We start from the raw sequence: 23,600 nt of genomic DNA on the forward strand, positions 1-23,600 counted from the left end.
GAGGAGGACGAGGAGGAGGAGGAGGACGAGGAGGAGGAGGAGGAGGACGAGGAGGAGGACGAGGAGGAGGAGGACGAGGAGGAGGAGGAGGAGGAGGAGGAGGACGAGGACGAGGAGGAGGAGGAGGAGGAGGAGGAGGAGGAGGAGGAGGAGGAGGAGGACGAGGACGAGGAGGAGGAGGAGGACGAGGAGGAGGACGAGGACGAGGAGGAGGACGAGGACGAGGAGGAGGAGGACGAGGAGAAGGAGGAGGACGAGGAGGAGGAGGAGGAGGACGAGGAGGAGGAGGAGGAGGAGGAGGAGGAGGAGGAGGACGAGGACGAGGACGAGGACGAGGAGGACGAGGAGGAGGAGGACGAGGAGGACGAGGAGGAGGAGGAGGAGGACGAGGAGGAGGAGGAGGACGAGGAGGACGAGGACGAGGAGGACGAGGATGAGGAGGACGAGGAGGACGAGGAGGACGAGGAGGACGAGGAGGAGGAGGAGGACGAGGAGGACGAGGAGGAGGAGGAGGACGAGGAGGAGGAGGAGGAGGACGAGGAGGAGGAGGAGGAGGAGGAGGACGAGGAGGACGAGGAGGACGAGGAGGAGGAGGACGAGGAGGAGGAGGAGGAGGACGAGGAGGAGGACGAGGAGGAGGAGGACGAGGAGGAGGAGGAGGACGAGGAGGAGGACGAGGAGGAGGAGGACGAGGAGGAGGAGGAGGAGGAGGATGAGGAGGAGGAGGAGGAGGAGGAGGAGGACGAGGAGGAGGAGGAGGAGGACGAGGAGGAGGAGGAGGACGAGGAGGAGGAGGAGGACGAGGAGGAGGACGAGGAGGACGAGGAGGAGGACGAGGAGGAGGACGAGGAGGAGGACGAGGAGGACGAGGAGGAGGACGAGGAGGAGGACGAGGAGGAGGAGGAGGAGGACGAGGAGGAGGACGAGGAGGAGGAGGACGAGGAGGAGGACGAGGAGGAGGAGGAGGAGGAGGAGGACGAGGAGGAGGAGGAGGAGGAGGAGGAGGAGGAGGAGGAGGACGAGGAGGAGGAGGAGGAGGAGGAGGAGGAGGAGGAGGAGGAGGAGGAGGAGGAGGAGGAGGAAGCTCTGACCTCGTTGACAGCCACATGGTAGTGCTGCTGCTGGAACTGCGGGGAGTTGTCGTTGCGGTCGCGCACCACGATCCGAACCTCGTGGTTGATGATGGTGCCCACCTTCTTGTTCACACACTGCACCTGCACCACGATGGACTGGATGGACATTGGTGGCTGCGGAGGGAGAGAGGTTGTCATAAAGAGACTCTCAGACCCTGTCTGAGCCTTTGGTTTATTGCTATTGGAATTCACTGTAACCCAGACGGGCTTGGGTGGGAGGCAGCCTCCAAGATCATCTCATTTCACCCCTGCCCTGGGCAGGGACACCTCCCACTGTCCCAGGCTGCTCCCAGCCCCAAAGTCCAGCCTGGCCTTGGGCACTGCCAGGGATCCAGGGGCAGCCACAGCTGCTCTGGGCACCCTGTGCCAGGGCCTGCCCACCCTGCCAGGGAACAATTCCTGCCCAGTATCCCATCCAGCCCTGCCCTCTGGCACTGGGAAGCCATTCCCTGTCTCCAGTCCCTCTCCAGCTCTCCTGGAGCCCCTTTAGGCCCTGGCAGGGCTCTGAGCTCTCCCTGGAGCCTTCTCCTCTCCAGGTGAGCACCCCCAGCTCTCCCAGCCTGGCTCCAGAGCAGGAGGGCTCCAGCCCTTGGAGCATCTCTGTGGTCTCCCCTGTACACACCCCAAAGTCTTTCTTGTTTCTTTCTTGTCTTGAAAGGTCAACTCTGAAATAAATCACATTTGCTACCACTTACATTTGCAAATAATTCAGAAACAACTTTTAGTGTGGACAATCCTGTTTTTTCTCTCTGCAGTGAACAAAGCAATGCTCTAAAACTCCCAAATTGATGAAATGGGCATATAAGTTTAGGCTAGAATGGCTTTTGCCACTCATTGGAGTAAGAACCACAAAATTTTCGGCTGCCTTTAATAAGCTGCAGTCACTACTAAGCATATCTGGATTTATTAGCCCACCCCAAGATTAATATAACAATTTGAAATGACAGATATTTGATAAATATTGGACATTCTTAATTTAGAAAAATGTGTAAATAAATAATGGCACAAATTGTTTATGAACCTGGGGAAGAATCGTGCCAGCACGTTTCAGCAGCTCCCTGCACCTTCAGTTCTGATTTATCACTGGTCATTCTTCCTAAGCACTTAAAGTTTTGGAAGAGAAGTGTGAAATTTTCTTTTCATCTGATTTTATTTGGAAAACACACTGCCATTCTTCGTAACAATCAATGGAATCTAGGAAGATTTACTGTCAGGGAAGGCAAGAAATAAAAAAGGACAAGATCAGGCTGACTAAACCAGCAGGGAGAGAAAAATGGGAAGAATATCCAAATATATGGAAGGTGCTCGTTTGTGAATCAGGGACTCCAATTTTTGCTCTGTAATAAAAAGCCGACTCTAAAGGTTCAACATAACAAAACTCCCAGCTTCATTGGAACTGCAAAGTTTCAAGTGGATTTAAGTGGAAAATTGTGAAAAACAGTTTGAGGTTTTTGTTAACAAAAAGAGACTCTCCCACACTGAAAGGTTCTGTGGTGTTGGGGTAGCACAGCCCTAGTTCTGAAGGCTGGAAATATCCTTTGAGAGAATCCATAAGGCTGGAAAATACTTCCAAGACCACGGAGTCCAGCTGTTAACCCAGCATTAACCCACATCCCCAAAAAAGTCATAATTAATAAAGCCCATGACACACATTTCGTATTTTTACTCAGTCCCTGGAGGTTTTGTGGGCTGCTCTCCTTTTCTTTGGGTTATCAGTGACAGCAATTCCCTGAGGCCATGCAAGAGAGGCACATGGGCCATCACACCCAAAATCTAACCCACCTTAAAGCCCAGATTTTCTTCTCAAAGCTCACTGAACCTCAATAGCCACAGGTGAATGATTGGACACAGTATATTAGTAGTAAGAAGTGTTCCAGTTCATAGCAAAAAGTGAGGAATCAATACCCTAAATACCAGTGTAAACACATTATTACCTGTATTTAATTAAGAAATGTACACACTTCACTTGTTTCCTGGGGACTTGAGTCTACTTCTGGCAAAGAACATCCCTGTAAAGTGTCTGGGAACTGACAATAATGGGAATTGCTTTTGTCTGGGACTAATATTGAAACTCAAACAATCTGATGAGGTTCTTTGGGTAAAGCATTGACTTTGATTCACATTAAGGTGACAAAAAAGTGTCAGTAAATGGCCTTTAAAAGAAGAATGAGCACTGATCCAACAGTGGGGTTTTGGTTACTAACTCCTGATGGATGGGTGTGGGGTGATAAGAATGGACCCCACATTTCTCAGAGTGCTTCTCCAGCCTTGCCTTCCATTCCAGGCCCTCATTTTTTGCTCTAACTTAAAATTAAACCTGAGAGGCCAAAGCTGCTTCAGCAGCTGCTGGTTGGGCACTTGAGGAAGTGCCAACTCTTCCCTAGAAACTCTTCTGCCACCATGACCACTCTGCCACGCTTTGTGCTTTGCATGGGAAAGCAGTTGGTGAGTTAAACCAAAATTAACAACAGCTGAATTCAATTAGTGCCTTTCACCAGCAAATGGAAATGAGGAGAAATTTGCATGCTGTTTTTGGTACTTATGAATTTATCTCAAAACACATGGAGAAGACAAATTAATCAATCAAGCTAGTACAAAACAAACTCCCCTGCACTCCAAGGAGAACTCTTGAGTTTTACAGCACTTTTGCTATATTGATTAAAGCACTTGGAAGTCAATTTTACTTTCAGGTTCTGTCACAAGGTTGCAACACTGTGAGGAAATGTCTCTATTTTTAGAGTGTTTTCTCCTCAATGAAATTAGCCTAGATGAGAACACTCCTTTTTATTTTGTGCTTTTCATCTTTCTTTTTATAAAAAATCAAACTTAACCTGACAATATTTACTTAACACCACCAGGAACAAGCACAGCAGACATGTTTCAGGCTGCCTTAAAAAAAGAATCTGAACCAGCACATTCTCAATGGAACACGTCTAGCTTTGTGAGTGAATTGTGGCAGTCACGACTCCTTCACCTCTCACAGCTCATAATTCAGTGTACACAGGGAAAGCAGGCTGCTAATGAATGTCACAGGGCGTGGGCTGAGCAGCACTTCTTCCAGTCGGCAAACCACAATCAAAATTTAATTCAACAAAGGAGTCAAGTTTGGTCGGATATAAAACCCTGGCATGAGTTTTTTTGATGTTTGTTGTCATGTTTGTCCGCAATAATATTTGCACACACGGTCAAGTTCCTGTGTGCTCCCAATCAATCCTAAAAAAAAAGAATCAGATTAACTTTATTCACATCCATCTGGGGACAAGGGGGATGCAGGAATTGTATTCTAGCAGAATCTGTGTGTGTGGTTATGCAGAAATGAATGTCTTTGTGGAGAAAAGCAACCCCAAACTCACATCTCTGTCCAGCACCCGGCCGGTGCTGTTCAGGTACAGGGTCTGCTTGATGGGGTCCAGGATCACCCAGTAATCCACGTTGTCCTTCAGGGAGAGCTCGATGGTGGGGTCAGGCCCTCCTGCTGTCCCCTTGATCAGCATGTTGTCAACCAGGATAGTGCCTGCAACGACATTAAACAGCCCAGGGAGGAATTTATAGGGAATCCACATTCTTATGTATTTTTGCAAGCACTGCAACGTTGAAAATGCTGTTTTCTACCTCAGCTTTGTGGTATTTTATGTTTTGAGTGATGTTTAAAGGGTCTGAACCTTATTATCTGTAATGAAAAAATGCCTCTGACGCTGCAGCTGTATCAGACAATGCCAGAAGAAGCACTTGCAATGCACAGTGATTTAAATTGACAATGAGACCTGTCACATCCAGCTATCTACTTAACAAGATGAGCTTTTTCTTCATTGAGCAATCATCTCCAAATCTCACCTCGAACAAATGAAAGCACGGAAATAACAACCAAACTTGGAATAAATTTTCTGCAGCGAGAGCGACACATCAAGGTGATGATGGGGAGAAAAAAGCACAGTTACATAAAGCTCTCCAGGAAAAAAGAGGGTTTGTACCTGGAGCTGCTCTGCAACAGAAACCAAATTGGAGCACAAGGATGTGAAGAGTACAGCCACATAAAAAACAGTGGTACTGAGAGGAGCAGCCAGCTCTCAACGTGGGTCTTTTCATGGAATCACAGGATCCCCGAAGGGTTTGGGTTGGAAGGGATCTTGAAGATCCAGAATTCTACCCTCTGCCATGGGCAGGGACACCTTTCACTATTCCAGGCTCCAAGCCCTGTCCAACCTGGCCTTGGACACTTCCAGGGATCCAGGGGCAGCCACAGCTGCTCTGCCCACCCAGTGACACAGGGAACAATTCCTTCCATATATGTACCCTAAATTTTCCTCCTGTCAGTCTGAACCGATTCCCCATTGTCCTGTCACTCCAGTTCCTGATGATTTGTCCCTCTTCAGTTTCCCTGTGTCCCTTCAGACCCTGGAAGGAGCTGTGAGGTCCCCACACAACCTTCTCTTGTCCAGGCTGAGCAGCCCCAGCTCGCACAGCCTGGCTCCACAGGGGAGGTGCTCCAGTCCTCTCAGCATTTTCATGGTCCCTTCTGAACCTGCTCAAAGAGTTCTCTGTCCCTCCTATTCCTGTGCACAGAATTCCAGATGGAGTCTCACCAGAGGCCATCTTGTTCTATCCTGCCAGTTAAGACTCCCTTTTAGCAGCCAGCCCACAATGTACACAATTTCCTGTGGAAAACACTCCCAACTCGCTTCCAAATGTCAAACATTACAAACCACCCTGAGTGTTGTCCTCCGGTGCCTCGGATTTGCACGGGCTGCATTTATAACCACTCCTCTGAAATATCATTTTTTCCTGCAAAGTTAACACTCCCCAGTTTTTTTTCACACCAAAAACATTAAAAGGAATTATCTTTGTGGAAGTTCACCAGCAGCAAGGAAGGAAATCTGTGAATGTCAGTAGCTGTAGAACATTTAAATTAGGTTAAAATATTTATCATGTAACCTCTTGTTATTAAAGGGCCCAAATAATTTATTCCAAAGTGTAGCATGAAGTTTCTCTACACCTTCACTTTATAACAGTGACTGTATAAAAATATTCATCCAAGAGGAGCAGCCCCAAGAGGGGCTGAGGCTTTTTTGCTAAAACAGTAAAATAATCACTGATCTTAACCCCAGCAAACTGGTTTGCAGTCCTGTGGGGGAAAACACCACAGTAAGGTCTTTTCAATCATTTATTTTGAAACTAATTTTTTTTCCGACACAATAGGGGTGACAGGAAGAAAATTGCCCAATATCTGGGAATAACTAAACTTTGCACCGAAGACTGGTTTCAAGTACAAGGAGCAACAACTTTTTAGCCACATGAGAAATATTTGTTTTACCCAGGTATTAAATGGCTTTTGGCACAATTTTCTGTTCAATAACATCTGTACAGTTCTACTCTGGCTCCAGCAGCTTGGCCTGGCACCTTTTGGGAGACGGGCACTGCTTTTAACATAAAGAGGATTTCACCAGGACAGCCCAACTCATTTCCAACCCTGTGACACTGCCAAGTGTTGATGTCCACTCAACAAGCCCTGTCAAGTCTATAAAATCCACCAGTTCCTGCAGTGCCCCAGTTAGCGTGCCTCAACGACGACACAAAAAAGGGTTGGTAATCCAAATTCACTCATAAAAACATCTAAGCAACTTAAAATCTGTGATGGTGAATTTCACAGTCTGTAGTCAACCACCATGACTTCACTGACCTCACTGCCTTGATTCTGCATCTCGCTGGACTCTGCTCTGCTTCGCTCTCTGCTTGGTTCCACAAAGCACTTTTGTTTGTTTTGGTTTCATCCAGGGGTTCTTCTCAAAAATGGGCTGGATTTTCCTCAGATATTCATGAGGCACCCGTACACTGTCTCTGAGAGACAGCAGTTTACAAGTGAGCCTACTAACAGCCATCCTAAAGTCTTCTTTTCCTAGTTTATGAAGTCTCTGATATTTCAGAGGCCTTTTCCTTTCTCCCTTAGATATCTATAAGTTTTCCTTACATCCTGCCTCAAATGCCAGGGAGGGAACCTCCTAATGATAAATCTGATGTGTCTGCATCACCAGTTTTTCTATAAATGCCAACACTAAAGCAAACCAGTCCAGTGATATTTACAACTCACAGATGCAATGAGTTGCAATCTGCTTTGCAATTTTTTTATTTTTTTTTTTAAACAAGCAAAAACTCAATCACAAAATCCCAGAATCACCAAGGCTGGAAAAGCCCTCCCAGCCCATTGAGTGCCAGCTGTGCCTGATGCCCACCTTGTCCCCGTCCCTGGACCTGCCCTTCTGTCCTTTGTGCACAAGCCACTGAAAAGGATGCCCAGCACTATTATTAGAGATATTTTTCCTGGCTTATTTACAACAAACAAACAAATATTGATGGGAAATTTTGATTGCCTGTCACCACAAGCGGATTTTAAGAACAGCTTTCCATTTTCCATGGAGACCACACAACCTGGTTGCTTTTCCACCTGCCCTGAAGCCTGATTGATGACAGAGGCACCTTGTGGAATGACCTTACACATTTCCAAGGGATTAGTACAGGATAAGCTTCAAGGAATCAAAGTCAAGGAGGCTGTTGGTTAAAAAAGCAACAAAACCAGCCAGAACCAAACAGGCTGGACAAGCAAGGAAAGGTGTTTTATTGTCAGAGGGAACATCAATTTTCTGAACTAGTTGAGATTATTCAAAAATGGCTACAAAACAGGACAGGTAAAAAAGGAAAAACTATAAAGTGCTGTAATTATTTTAAAAACTGTTTTACACCAGACTAATTCCCTCAGAGGAATCCAGGAGCTGAAGATCTGCATTAGACTGAAATAAAAGGGAAAGTTTTGATTTTACAGCCTAATCTCAGGTGAAGTTCCCATTCTGTGGGAAGGGCATCGGACTCAGGTGCAAATGCCATGAAATGTGGGATCTGCTGGTTAAGCTCTGCTGAAGACAGAAGCCTGGTACTGCTCAAAGGAGTCACTTCCTGAATGATTTTTGACACATCCTGGGATTATCTTAGTTCAATGTTTTGGCAGAGCCCTTTTTTAAAGCATGAGGGGATCATGACTGGTCTGGGAATAAACCATATTGAATCATGAAGTGGTTTGAGTTAGAAGGGACCGATGTCGTTGAAAAGTCTTTAAACATCAAACAAGGCTTTTGTCTGCATTTGATCTATTTTTGCAACACAGGAATGTACTTATGGGATTGGGCTGTGGCCTGCAAAGTCTTTAGATGTCCAGTAATACTCTGCATTCCAAGCAGAAAAGTAAAATGAATCTGCAGGAGATGGGAGAACTGAGGCACTTCCTCCAGGGGATAATTTTCTTCATTTCAGTCTTCAAGGACTTCTCCTTCTGGGAATATTTTCTATTTTCCTTAACGTTTCCAAGCTCTTTTGAACGTGTTCTAACTCTGAGTGATACAGAAAGTAAATGCAACCCCTCTCTCCAAAACCTTTTTACACTCAATTGCTACTCAAAACCCAAGCTCTGTAAGCCATAATTTACAAAGGGTTGCTTTTAGGATGAAAAAAAATGCTTCATAATTAAAATAAAACATCTATTGCATATGCAAACACCTGTCCAAGATGAGCCCAAACACCCACCTAACCTGGTGTCTTGGGTGCTCAGGACAGATCAGGATCTGAAATTGGATTCCACCTCCCTCTTCCACAAGCTCATTGGCTCCAGAATAACCTTGTCCATGCTTTTACTGGCTTTGTAGATGAGAAAAAAAGGATGTTTGAGGCATTTGCAAACCACAAGGGCTCTTCTTCAAGAGGTTTTAAAAGCTCTCACACTGAGAAGCAGTGACATTAACCCTGCTCCTCTGCCCAGCAGGCTGGTGATAAAGCCTTACAGACTTCTTGGTACAACAAGGTGCGAGAGATGACAAAAACTAAATGGATAAAAATTGATCAGTTGGAAGATGCTGATCTTGCTGAAGAAGTATTGGTATTGATTGGCCAAATCCTTGGCAACCCCACAAGGATAAAAAAATCCCCTGAAATAAAACTTTGAACAAAAAGGTGGTGGGGTTTTGTGGTGGTTTTTTGTGTGTTTTTTTTTTTTTTTTTTTTTTTTTTTTTTTTTTTTTGTTTGGTTTTTGTTTGTTTGTTTGTTTTCCTTGGTTGGGGTTTTTTTTTGGTTGGTTTGTTTTTTGGTTTTTTTTTTTTTTTTTTTTTTTTTTTTTTGGTTAAGCCAATGGGACTAGAAACAGATTGAGATGGTTGACATAAAATTGCCCATTACCTACACAAAACCTGCTAGTTCTTGATAAAAAAAATTTCCCAGGTTGGTGCTCTTGTAGCAGACATAGAAAATGGCCATGAAAAAAACTGGTACTTTATAAAGCACCCCATGCACAATGAAAAGGCTCTCAATCAAAATAAAAAAAAAAAATTACGCAGGCTAAAATTTCTGGGAGCATTTGAAGAAGAAAATATTCCCCTTTGTACCAGTCAGTAGAGAAATAATAAAAATGTACATCCCACAGTCAGTGGTGAGATAAAACCTCTCCAGGCTATTCCAGCCTCCCCTTTGTTTCTTGCCTCTCCTCCAAGAAGACTTTGGCAACAGCAGCTCTTGAAGGTCACCTAGAATTTTTAGGACACAACAACAAGGTTCTGTATAAACAGGCTCAACACAACCACTCTGAGTCAGGCTTTCCAGGGAGGGGGTTTCAGGAATCACAGAAACTTCCTCCAGTGCCACAGCCTTTGGTCAAAGGAGCTTGACCACCCAGAGGGTGCTGGGCACTGCCCAGGCTCCCCAGGGAATGGGCATGGCACCAAGGCTACCAGAGTTCCAGAGTGCTTGGACAATGCTCCAAGTGGGATTGTTGGGGTGTCCTGGGCAGGGCCAAGTGTGGGACTGGATGATTCTTGTGGGAATCTTCCAAATCAGGAGATTCCGTGATTTTATAAGCACGTTGGCACCAGGAAGCTTCCTGTGAATTTTTCCTGTACCTAGACAAACCGCTTTGTGAGAAATAAAAAAAACCAGCGTTCATCCCTGAATGATCCTAGGGAATTATCTCAGGGAATGATCCCAAGAGTCATCCCTGCATTCTGTCAAGGTCAGTAAATGAGGGAAAATGCTTTCAGAATGGCTCAAGTCCAAGTGAAGAAGAAAAACGCTGCTGTGCAGCAAAACCAGCAGCAAACCCACCTCACCTAAAAGCAATGCAAATGAACACCCAAATTTGCCAGAAACTGGAAAGGGCTCAGAGTTGGTAGCACTGGATTCAGGCACTGGGATAAGAGCCAAATGTCCAGCTCCTCGTGAAAATCCAGGAGAAACCACGAGACTCTAAAAAGAGAGGACTTTTAAGACTGGATGTCTTCAGGTACCAGACAAAGCCTCCTGAGGAACACATCTTCTTGGATTCAGCTGAATGGACTGATGGGTCTTTATTCCATGGTCCTGATATTTTGAGACAGAGCAGAAACCACAGCAAGTTTCACTTCCATCCCCATTGAATCATTAAGGTTGGAAAAGACCCCTGAACTCATCAAGTCCAACTTCCAACCCATATATTATGAAACCCTGGGAAAGGAAACACTCAGAGGTGAGGGAGAACCAGTACAGGGAAGCCTCTGAGCACAAAGGAGCTCGGGATCATGAAACTTTACATAATTCCACCTTATGGAATGACATTCCCAAAGCAAGGGATGGTTCTTGCCACAGCACCCAATTCCACCACTACTTTTCACCCTGAGTTTTCCCACTTCTGAGAGCAAGTTCCTTAACCTTGCCCTGATGAAAACCTCAGAGTTTATTTTGGTACTTTGGTGAAAAAATATGTATATTAACAAAGTTTGTGCATATTCCCAGGCAGGGCTGAGCTCCTGGGAACACAAATCCTCTGATTATGTACATTGATAATGGAGTTTGGTACCTGCAACCAGAATGATTTGCACTTAAAAGGAGCCACGCTCCCAGGGATATCCAAGTCTTCACATTTAAATATATTATCACAAACCCAATCTCAGTTCTCTTCCAGACTTGGTTTATTTTATTGACACTATGTTAATAAAACCTGTGTTTATTCTTTTTCTGCTAAATAGGTCCCAAGCCAAAACAAACCAAATTTTATTCAGTTTATTTTTGTTCATCTAACTCAAATCTGCCCAACTCAAAAACCCAAGCGCTTTCCATTAAATGTATGTTCACTTTTGCTAACTTTGGGATTTCTTTTCCTAAACTTTTCCTCAAATTCATGGGTTGAATGCACGGAAACCATTGCTCCAACCTATGCTGCTGAGTCCAAACGGGGCAGATTTAAACCAGAAACTGCAACCTCCAGCACTGCAAAATCTACAAGGAGCAGTCCTTAAATAGGACAGAAAATTCACACCCAGAGGTCAAAAACCACAGCTCCCAAAATACTGCTGCTGAAAACTGGAGTGAACTCAGTGCCCACTGCAGTGATTTATTCTGGAGGCAACTGCAGACCCTGTGTGATATCCCTGGTGTTTGCAGTCCTTCCATTCCCTCTCGAGATCCCCAATGGATAATTTTCTGATAGCGCTGGTTTTAAGTCCCTGGGAATATTCCCTGTCAGGTTTGACAAATGTGTAGCAACATAAACTGGCATTCATCAGAGATCTGCCTTCCTCGGTGTGTTAGTGGTTGTTGAGAAGACCAGGCCGGGCTCTGGGTACCTACACACACCCAGACGTCCATGTTGGTGTCACCTTCAACCACCTCAAATGCCAAATGTAACCCCAAAATCCCCCTGGGCAAGCCCGTGGCTTCTGAGCTCTGTGACAAGGTGACCAGGGAAGGGCTACAGGCTTATAGGGTCCTCCTGCCAAATAAGAGAACCTGCAAATCCCCAAAACTTGGTGCAGGAAGAAAGAGAAAGTTGGAGCAATGAGGCTTTCTCGGCTCTTTTCCTACAGATAAGCCCAGGATTTTGGAAGGTGGATGTGAGACAAAGGGCCTCTGGTGCCTCTTCCTTGATGGTCCTTTATGCACAAGGTGCCCATGAACTGGAGCTCCTGTGGTTTCTTTTCACTCACATTTTCCTGAGTGAGGCATATTTCTATTCCCATACAACAGAAAAAAATACCTGATTTTCATTCTGATTCTAGGGAAATGACATCTTTGGAACACGGAGTTTTATGGCACTGAGGAGATGTCAAGCTTTGCTGGGTTTGCATCTCAAAACAGGAACTCACATTTCAGGATTAACCTTAAATCCATCTCTGGGACTGAGGAATGGGGAGGGAGACTCATCTACCAATACAAGACTGATAGTGAGGAGGCAGAAATTGTGAGTGGGGTGTGGCCTTGGCCAGGGAAATTCTGATGGAAACTTTTATCCAAATGGATGTTTCTGCACAAAACCCACAGAAGTGAAGATCCATCACGTTTCCCTCACACCCCACACATCCAGGAAAGCCCTTTTGGAGGTCCTGGGCACAATTTAGGGCTGTGTTAGGTCTCAGATAAATACTTTAAAATGTTTTTGTAATTCCTGTTTGGTTCCCAATTCTTTGAGCCATTTCTGAAGCTAATCAACAACGAGGTTTATTTGCTCTCTGTTTAGAAAAGTCTGATTTACATTTTAAACACACAAGGACTCCTAAATAATGAATCAGATCGAGCAGTTTTTCGGGAGCACTGTGATCAGCAGTGGCTGCTGAAGGTGTGAATTAAATGACTTGAATGTTTTCACCTTAATTTGGAGCCATCCTGGGGTCTGTTTGCAAACCATTTGAAGAGGAGCAGCAGGAGCCTGCACTGCTCTGTTCTAACCCTGAATTATTAAACTATCAGAGCCTGCCTAAACATTGCTCATGGTTGTGCATAATTTTTTAAAATTTTTCCTTGACGTCTTCTGTGCACCCCATGCAGCTGTTTTCCTCTTACAAAGGAGGCAAAAGAAGGACAATTCACTAATGCTTTTCCATCCTCTTTATCTGCTCGTGCTGGTTTTCCTGCAGGAAAGCCTCCCTGGGGAAAAAACAAAAGAGCATTGCAAACAGACCTGGATTTTCTTGGTGCACCCCAAAGGCAGAGCCATTAAAACTTATTTTTCAAACTTGTGCCCCAATGTGTTTAGTCTGAGGTTGGCTCCAGCCTCCCAGTTGTTCCTAGATGTTGGAAAGGTGCAGACACTGTAACCTGAGGCTCTGGAAAAGGTAAATGTGGGGGAAATGTAGGCATAAACCCCCACTGAACCCAGAATCCTGGAATCACAGAATGGCCTGGGCTGGAAGGGAACATCTATAAAGTTCATCTTCTTTTACTCCTGTCATGTGCAGGGATTATCCCAGGCTGCTCCAAGCCCAAAGTCCAGCCTGGCCTTGGGCACTGCCAGGGATCCAGGGGCAGCCACAGCTGCTCTGGGCACCCTGTGCCAGGGCCTGCCCACCCTGCCAGGGAACAATTCCTGCCCAATATCCCATCCAGCCCTGCCCTCTGGCACTGGGAAGCCATTCCCTGTGTCCTGGCACTCAAGGCACTTGGATATTGGAAATTGTCTCTCTCCATGTTTTTCTGTTGGGCTCTTCAGGCCCTGGAAGGCCACAGTTTGGTCACTTCAAAGCTTCTCCAGGCTGAACAATCCCAACTCTCCCACCTTTCCTCCCAGGAGAGCTGCTCCATCCCTCTGCTCATCCTGGTTCCACCCCTAGATTCTTCAAACAGACAAAATTATCATAGACCAAAATTTCCATCTTCGACTAAATTCGGATACAAGCCTTTTTAAGCAAAAATTCAAGCTTGCAATATTCCAGCTGTGAGATCCCTCCTATTTTTGCCCAGAGGCCAAAGGAATCCTTGAGGTGAGGAGTGGAGCACTACAGAGGAAGTGCAAGCTGGATTTTATAACAGATTGAGGGAACATTCACAATTCCTTATCTGTTTCTCCTTCTATGAAAACAGGGAAGAAGCATCTTCATTCATGGCAGAGAGCAAATCCTTTCTTTTCCTGAGAATTGCTTTATCACAGAACTAAAAAGCAGAAAAAAGGCCTTTGTTATCCACAGAACTCTACAGGACCCTTTGTAACCTACGATTCTGATCACACTGCTGTCAAGGAGTCAGAATTCCGAACAACTGACAAGAGACTGGCTGAGTGGGGATCATACCGGGTTTGGGAGTAGAATCCCGGATTAGGAGGCTTTGGGAGCAAGCAGAGTGATGAATTACAGTGGCCAGAACTGGTACAAACACCAGTCTGACACTCTTCTATGCTATTCTTCCTGCATTCCACTAAAGCACAAAAGATGGGGCAGATTTACTGTCAAAAGTGCAGCTCCTGGTTGTATCTGCGGGCATCCCAATAGAAACAGAGGAAAACCAGGAATACTTGGCACTACATCCTGCCTGGAAGAATTTTATTTTCCACATTGAAAAGCTTTTTCTAAGCAGTTTTGTGACCTTTGCAATCAAGCACTGCCCTCTTTTCTACACTTTCTCCTCTTTGGAAGTCTTCAAGGACAGGCTGGAACAACCTGGTCTAGTGGAAGGTGGCCCTGCCCATGTCAGGGGGTGGAACAAGGATGAGTTTAAGGTGCCTTCCAACCCAAGCCACTCCATGATTATGTGATTCCTCCCAACTCAAATCCCAAGTCCCTAATGCCACTAAAGTGCTACCATCAGAAGCCAATTTTAAGCATTTAAGTTTTGCAGTTATCAGGGGGAGAAGCGAACCTGCAAATGCCACACTGTTCCCCAGAGCCAGTCAATTATTTCACACTTCCCTGACCTGGCTGTCAGGGAAGCAGCAAGGACATAACCAGCTTCAAAGTGTTACCTGAGGATCAGCTTTTTAAACTTTTCATCACCTGACTTGCAAACTATGATTGATTTTATTTTCCCCTTCAGCCAGACCTGCTCCTCTTCCACGGGGAAATTACCCTACCAAAAGCTCTTTGAACACTTCTCAGCATAAAGAGAAAGTTGAAGGAACTGAAACCAAACATTTGGAGGAGGTTGCTAAGAACTCGCAGCATTGCACTTCATCTGTGATCTGAAAGCTCTCTTACAAACTAAAATCTGAATTAGAATGAGTATTAAATGTGATTAACCAAATTTGTGCTGCTCTATTGCCCTGTGGAAATGCAAGTGGACATGGAAGTGAGTGGCAGCCTCTTTCCTCAGGTAACAAAGGACAGGGTGAAAGGAAATGGCCTCAAGTTGCACCAGGCCAGGTTTAGGTTGGATATAAGAGAAAATTCCTGCACAGAAAGGGTTCTCAAGCACTGGAATGGGCTGCCCAGGGAAGTGGTGAATTCACCACCTCTGGAAGCATTCAAAAAACTTGAGGACCTGGGTTAGTGGTGAACGGGGTGGTGCTGGGCTGATGTCTTAATCACTTAAGATACCAGCTGCTCTGGGCACCCTGTGCCAGGACCTCCTCACCCTCCTAGGAAACAATTCCTTCCCAAAATCCTATCCAGCCCTGCCCTCTGGCACTGGGAAGCCATTCCCTGTGTCCTGTCACTTCATCCTTTGTCCTAAGTCCCTCTCCAGCTCTCTTGGAGAGGGAAGTACATTTATTAAGATTTTTCACAGAAAAACTACAAAAGAAGAGACAAGAAATAGAGAATTAACAATTATTGAAAGTAGAATGGATGTTAGTGAGAACCACAGAGTAAACTAGGAGTGACTGGCAACTATTATGTCTCCTAAATGTTGTTTTTTTTTTCTGCATCCAATCGAGTTAAAATCTTTTATCTCTGCACTGAGCAATTCCATCAAGACATTGTAAGCAGCAAATTATTTCTGTAGTTGAGTCTTTCTCTCAGCATTACCCGGCTTCTCTCTTTCCTGAACACATCCTGCATTCCCTTCCTTGCTTTTGACAGGGGTAGTAAACTGCAGAGTCTATAAGCAGATTTCAGAGCTAATTGAAAATAGGAACATGGAGCCTAATGATATTAAATGAAAAACCCCCGTCAGGTTTAGGAACAGATCATTTGCATCTCCTTTATTTTGTTGTTCAAGTTCCCTGTTTGCACAGAAAAAAACTAAAATGCATGTCAAGCTGCTTTAAGTGCCTGGTATCTAATAAGGATGAAAACAAGTATCTCACATGCTAATGAAGCATTGTGTTTATTTGCCAAGCGAATTACTGGAAGGCAAATTACTCTGACAGTAGCAAAAGGGAGGAAAGGCAAGAAGACCTGCCCAGCTTTCCAAACTCCAGGATACTTTTGGTCTTAGGAGATTAACCCTTGCCCAAAAACCAGCTGGGAACAGCTTGGGAGGTGCCACCACCCAGGTTTGGGTGTTAGCACTGGTTTTAGAGGATTAAAGAGAACAGTTGCCTGTCTCAAGCACTGTTAAATCCATGAGATAAGGACAGAAGACAGGATGGAGTTAACTCCAAGCCTGGTGAAGGTGAGATCTGGTCACCACATCCTGGGAAATCAATCCCCAGAAGAATTCCCACCGTGGCAAAGTGTGTAGGGAAGGAACTGTCTACACACATCACCCAAAGCTCACCCCAGGTTAGGGACAGATGGCAGCTGCCACCACCAACTACCACCAAAGCCTCCCAGAATATTCCTCTGTGGATACCTGGAACCAGAACTGAAGAGAACTCCCACAGCAGGAACTTGAGCCAAATCAAGTTGAAACAATTGTCTGGGTGTTATCCCAGGCTTAGGGGAGGTTAACAAAGCTGGGGAGAAGGAATTACTGAGAATGGACACAAAAAAGGCAGAATTTATAAGACACAAGGAAAGCAAATGCAGCAGCTCTGACTGGGACAAAGGGAATTCTGGAAGGGACAGACCTTGATCAGGAATCCCAGAAATCACCAACTCAAAAGAACAGAAACTCTGAGCTGGCACTAATTAGCATTACAAAGAAGGGAATCATTTAACCAATAGCATAAGAGACCTGTGATGCCCATGAGCCTTAATTCCTTGCTTGCTAAAATATATAAATAGAGGAAAGTTCCAGAGGATTTTGGGACCCTCCACCACTGAGAACTCCAGGATGAAGAAAGACCAGCAGGACACTTCTGGATCTAGGGATGGTGACAATTTCTGCTGGATCTGTCTCTCTCTCCTCTCTTTCCTATTCCTTCCTATCTCTCTACCTCACAGTCATTGCTACATAAACTCCATATTATTTTCTTCAGCACATGGACTCGTTTGTGCCTTAATTGGGGCAGAGGCATCTCTCACCAATCAGATCTTAATAGAGGTCAAGGGTGTTAATTGAACAGACATGCTCAGCCTACCACAGTTGGCTTCAGAGACACAGAAAAGACCCTGGTGCTGCCTAATTTACCAATACAGATCTGTCCACAGGGGCTCAGAGCTAACAACAATCCAGTGGAAACCAGGAATTTCCTGCCAGTGGCATTCGGGTTGGAACGAGATGTCCTTGATCCCTTCCAGCCCAAACATTTCTGGGATTCTACACTTAAAACTTTGGCTTCAGCAGCCAAATTGTTTCCAGGTCTCATCACTCAGTCGCTGCTGGCTGAGGTCAGTACCTGGCATCACCTCCTGGAACCTTCCCCATTTTCTCCATGGGAGCAGAATGGTTTTAAATGAAGTGTAGGGTGGATTGTATTCTTCCTTGTGAGGGTGGGCAGGCCCTGGCACAGGGTGCCCAGAGCAGCTGTGGCTGCCCCTGGATCCCTGGCACTGCCCAAGGCCAGGCTGGACTTTGGGGCTTGGAGCAGCCTGGGACAGTGGGAGGTGTCCCTGCCCATGGTGGGAGTGGGATTGGATGGGCTTTGAGGTCCCTTCCAGCCCAGCCATTCTGGGATTCTATCCTATGATTCTAACTTTGCCTTCCATATCTCATACTCAGCCCTGCTGGAAATGCTCAACCTGAGGGATCAGGTGAGTTTCCTGTTCAGTTTTTCCATATTCAGCCCAATCTCCATGGTCCTGTGTAGTGTTAGTTACACACTGAGATTTCCTTTTCCCTTTACTGCATCATTTCCCAGTTTTTCAGCACACAGAGGTGAGAACCACCCTCCATTTTGCACTCTGGGGTGGAGCAGTGACACATTTGTGTTCCTCCTGCCTTTTCTCTGGGCAAAGTGCCTAAGGATAGCGAATTTTGATTTACTGCTGGAGAGGACAGGCAGAGGAGCTTGTCCACAGTGATTTGTGAATATATTTCAGAAGCGATACACGGCAAAGAACACTTCCTTCTGTAACTTCAGCCTCCATCTCCCGTTATTTGAGATACTTCCCACTTGGATCAAGAAGCCTTTGAATCCTCTGGGGCTGCTTCCTGTGAAAAATTTGCAAGTTTATTATTTGGATTCTTCCAGACATGAGTTTGGAGGTGCTCAGAGAATTTACTGTTTAAAAACACCTCTCTAATCTATTACCAGTTCTTCATCCCATGTGAGGAAGCACCAATAATGTGTTATTGAAATGTGTGGGGCTTAATAGGCTGCACATGGAATAAAATCAGATGTTTTATATTTGAAGATAAGCAGAGGTATAACTTTAAATAGGAAATATTTTCTTGTAAGATTTAATACCACAGGAGCTGTTTGTTTGCCTTGTAGAAGTCTATTAATAATTTTCTTTTAAAATGTTGTTACAGTGTCAAAAGAAGACATAAAACTTTTAAGTAGCCTGATAAATTCACCTTTTTGTTTATGGCTTTTTTTAGGGGAGGTAGTGACAGTTCCCAAAACCAGCCCAGGGAAATGCAGGAAACCTGGGGAATGTAAAGGAAAGCCTGGGAAGGAGCTGGCACCAAGCCAGAGCAGTTTCTCTGCTAAGAAAGATGCGCTGATAGAGCAGCTCTGTGATGGCTTTACTGCAGGAACAGTATCATAAATCTATAATGTTTCTCTCCATAAACTCCACTGATGTACAGTGTATTAAACTGGCTCTTAATAAACTGCACTCCTTCCCTCTAGCCTGCCTTCCAAGTACATAAAATAAACACCAAGAAAAGGAACTAATTTAGAAAATTAGGTCTATTCTTTTTCTGAGAGGAAAATAGTGGCAAATGGCTCATGGTGACAGTGGTGTCCCTCGGGGGAGAAATGATGATTAATATCTTCATTAATGACATAGGCAAAGGGACTGAGGGCACCTTCAGGAGGGTTGCAGGTGACACCAAGCTAAGGGTGAACTGATTGTGACCTTCCAGGACCTGAACAGGCTGACAAGAAACATGGAGAGAGAATCTTTAGAAGGGCCTGGAGTGCCAGGCCAAGGGGTAATGTCTTCCCACTGCCAGAGGGAAAGGTTAGATGGGATCTTGGGCAGGAATTGTTCCCTGGCAGGGTGGGCAGGCCCTGGCACAGGGTGCCCAGAGCAGCTGTGGCTGCCCCTGGATCCCTGGCAGTGCCCAAGGCCAGGCTGGACTTTGGGGCTTGGAGCAGCCTGGGACAGTGGGAGGTGTCCCTGCCCATGGCAAAGGATGGCACTGGGTGGGCTTTTAGGTCCCTTCCAGCCCAAACCATTCCAGCATTCTGTAAAAGAAGTACTCAGACAAAACCTTTAATTTTCTGAGGCAGCCCCAAAGCTGCCCTGGTGCCCAGATTTTCTTTCCTGCAGCATCACTGCCACATCATCTAAATGAATTTGCCGAGCCCTGGCAGTCACCACTGAACATTCAGAGCTGGTTTCCATTTTGACAGGTTGCTGCCAAACACAGTGTTTGATTTTTTCCCTCAGTTTGCATAAGACTCTCCTTGAAGGGGTCAGAGCATCCCAAGGGAAACCCGGTGTCATTTGAGAGGCACAATAACAGCCCATTACACAGGCCAATAAACAATCTTGGAAGCAATTCCTCTCGGACATTCAAACCCTTTTCCTTTTCATTTTGTCTTTCTGTTATAAAAAGTCCTGTCATTTGCACTACTTGCAATAAAATAGAGAGGCTGAAAAACTAACTGGGGATTTGTTGAGATGCATCTGACTGTGGAAAAACCCACTCCATTACTGAAAATTAAGAGCTGACCTCTGGGACCAGACATGAGCCACACTCAATATTGAGTGTTAACTTTGTTCCATCTCTCTTGTTTAGCTTGTGAGACAAATTATACATTCAAATCTGGTTTGATCCTGTTCCATTTCAGCTTCTGCTCCAGGCACTGCAGGGATGGTCTGCATGGACAGAGAGAAGGAGCTCTTTACACAGAATCTCAGAATCACTGAGGCTGGAAAATCCCTCCAGGATCACCAACTCCCAGCTGTGCCCCATGGCCACCTTGTCCCCAGCCCAGAGCACTGAGTGCCACCTCCAGCCCTGCCTTGGACACCTCCAGCCATGGGCACTCCAAAGCTCCCTGGGCAGCCCCTGCCAACGCCTCAGCACCCTTTCCATGGAGAAATTCCTGCTGCTGGCCAAGCTGAGCCTCCCCTGGCCCAGCCTGAGGCCCTTTGCCCTTGTCCTGTCCCTGTTCCCTGGCAGCAGAGCCCGACCCCCCCTGGCTGTCCCCTCCTGGCAGGGACTTGTGCAGAGCCAGAGGTCCCCCCTGAGCCTCCTTTGCTCCAGGCTATTTCCCATGCAATCCACCAAAGCTGGGCCATGCTGGGACCTGGCAGTGGAAATCAGTTCCTCTCTACACACATAATTAGCAAAAGGATTTAGGAACAGAACATTGTCTCAGGCTCAAGATTTTGTGTCTTCTGTCTCTGTACTGAGGGTACAAAGGCAATTTGCTTTTGTTGTTCCTGGTCTTGCTGCTGCTCCTCCTATGCCATAACATCAAACTTCCTTCTTTACATTCCCTTCGACAGATATTATGGATCTCTCTTATTAACTTCAAGCTTTCATCTTTGCCATTTCTGGATGGTGGAACCTGTGGGATTTAGGACATTAAACACAGCTCAATTTGAGGGAGCGGCCAGCAAGAGAAAGTTTGCAATGGAAACACCACTGAGGTCCCTGCCTGGGCTTCCCAGGGTATCCCTGACTGCTCCTGGCCTCCTTATGGGCTTCCACTGTGGCCATCAACCCTGGACCTCTTGGTGACAACTCCGCTGATACTCTGCTGATACTCTGCTGTTCTCCAGCCTCATCCTCTCCCATCACTGCTGCTCTTACAGCATCCCAACCCACACTTCCTTCCAACCTTGGCATTTTTCCTCCAGGAGTCTGATTTAATGGAAGTGAACTGCAACAATCAAACTGGTCTTCGCACACCCCCAAACAATTCAGCTGCGAGCCTTTAATGAAGCTTTAAGGAAAGCAAATCCAGCTCAGAGCATGGGAGAACAACTGAATGGTGGGAAAGGCAAATAAAAAATGCGTTTCAGCTGAAGCATTCACAGGCCCTGCTGCTGGTGACAGAAACCTGTCATCTCCCAAATGGAGCTAGGAGCAAGCTTTATTCCTTCTATGATTAATCATTGTCTTCACTCCCAAACATTTCCCTAGTAATGGAAGGCAATCATGCCTCCAGCTTGGAAAGACACCATCATTTAGAACAACACAGTCAGCTTGATTTTCTGAAAAGAGTGATGGGACACGATGAGAAGTGGCCAAAAACATCCCAAGCCTACTTTTCAGTGCACTGGATACAACACTTAAAACACAAATTCAGATAAATATCGGATAATGAAAACAGCTTGGTGGTTGAGTAGCACTCGTAATGTGCCATGAAAAGCTGTTTTCCTAATGGACATTTGGGGATTTGGGCACTAAGTTGCCTCCACATGCAGATGTTGGACAGAAAAGCTCTCGATCAGCTCTGCAAAGCTGAAAGGACTTGCTCAGTTTAGAGCTGACCTGCAAAACATGTTTGGGAATGAGGAGAATACTCAACATTTACACCAATAAAGTTCCATGGTTTAACTGAATGGCACATGAGAAAGTTACAATACAGTTTATGCCTGGTAATCACATTATCTGAGACCTCAGAGTAAACTGAAGGAAGGAATGCCTGAATATATTAATTGAAATAATGAACTGCTGAAATACCACAGCAATTCTGTGCTCCTGCAATCTGGGCTGAAGCAGAGCTTCTCTGAGTCCGGGCCATTTATTACAAAGAATGAAAAGAAACACACAGCAAAAGGGGAGATTTGGTGGCAGTGGCACTTTGGAGTCTGTTGGAGTGGTCAATTCTGTTATCCAGGGGAATTTCTACCAGGCTTGCTGGGAGATGACATCTCTAAAGAGCAATTTGGGTTTTGCAATCACTGAGTAAGAAATATTATTAAGGCTTGGGGTTTATTCCTCTCTTACTTTTTCCTTTTCATTGCTGATATTAATAATACATTTTACTTTAATCCCAGAAGGGTTTGGATTGGAAGGAACCTTAAATTCCATCCAGTTCCACCCCCTGCCATGATCCTGGCCATGGAAGGGGCACCTTCCACTATGCAAACTTGCTACAAGCCCTGCCCAACCCAGCCTTGAATTACCACAACCTTATTTTTGCTCAGGTACAGGAGGTACTCATCTTTCAAAAAACAAAATACGTCCTGACAGGAATCACCCTGGGGCTTGAATCCAACCAGAACAATGTGGCCAGGGCTCACTGCGGGGAAATCCCTAGAAATAAGCAGCTGTAAAGCGTGCAGAGCACCTTTGTTCTCCTATTAATGAATCCACCAGTGGCCCATAAAAGCAGTTATTTTACCCAGTGTACAATGCCCAGACAGTAAAGAATATCCAACTCTAACACAAATGCCATTATTCCACCAGAGAGGCTCAGCTAATGATTCCAACTCCACACTCCCTGTCAAGTGAAAAGACACTATAGACACTTGGATATTTTATATATTTAACAGCCAATTGCTGGTTGTTTATTCAGAGCTAAAAATTGAGTACCAGCTGTGGCAGTTCCCCACGTTGTCCCCAAAGACAGCAGGGTGGTTGTTTTGATCCAACAGCCAGTTCATTTTCATGGCAGGCGAAAAGGAAGAAGGAAGCTTGCCAGAAGCACGGATTTTACCATAAGGAAGTGACTGGCAGGTGGTTCTGGGGCACAATTATCCTGGATTTATCCATTTATCTGGTGTAATCCTCCGTTCTGGCTATGGCACCTATGATTATTTGGCTTTATCTTGTTATTGCTACAAACTTCCTGTGACATTCCGCTCAATCCCAGAAGATATTTCCCATACATACTTCCATGCACTACAACTGCTCCTAGTTACAGTTTTATTTCAGCACATTTGCATCCTCCGAAGGTTCACAGTTTTCTTCTTGAAAATGACCTTTAAAATCCATCCCAGCAGCATCAAACTTAAAACTGGATGGTTTTATTTATTTTTCCAAGCTGAGCAGATTCTCCCTCTATTCCTTCCAGCTTTTTTCCTCCCCTAACTCTTTCCAAGGAGGCTGCAGATATTTTTTTTGCGCGGTGCTCTAATAGCTCTAAGGGAGTTATCAGTTTCCAGTCGTCTCAATCTAGGTTCTGATCCTGTCCAGCCTGGCCTTGGGCACTGCCAGGGATCCAGGGGCAGCCACAGCTGCTCTGGGCACCCTGTGCCAGGGCTTGCCCACCCTGCCAGGGAACAATTCCTGCCCAATATCCCATCCAGCCCTGCCCTCTGGCACTGGGAAGCCATTGCCCTTTGTCTTGGAACTCCAAG

At 45.6% G+C, this 23,600-nt stretch overlaps 1 protein-coding gene across 1 annotated transcript in view; it reads right to left on the bottom strand.

Annotated features, from left to right (window-relative positions):
- LOC136364585 (protocadherin-15-like) overlaps window positions 1-23,600 on the bottom strand; it is a 177,719-nt gene that overhangs the window by 81,687 nt on the left and 72,432 nt on the right. Inside the window, exons 4-5 of the mRNA XM_066324539.1 lie at window positions 4,487-4,647; window positions 1,092-1,247 (exon numbers count right to left, since the gene is read on the bottom strand). Coding sequence (XP_066180636.1) covers window positions 1,092-1,247; window positions 4,487-4,647 — 317 coding nt within the window. The remainder of the gene's footprint in view (window positions 1-1,091; window positions 1,248-4,486; window positions 4,648-23,600) is intronic.

This window comes from Sylvia atricapilla, chromosome 8 (genome assembly GCF_009819655.1).
Source record: "Sylvia atricapilla isolate bSylAtr1 chromosome 8, bSylAtr1.pri, whole genome shotgun sequence".
Lineage (NCBI taxonomy): Eukaryota > Metazoa > Chordata > Aves > Passeriformes > Sylviidae > Sylvia > Sylvia atricapilla.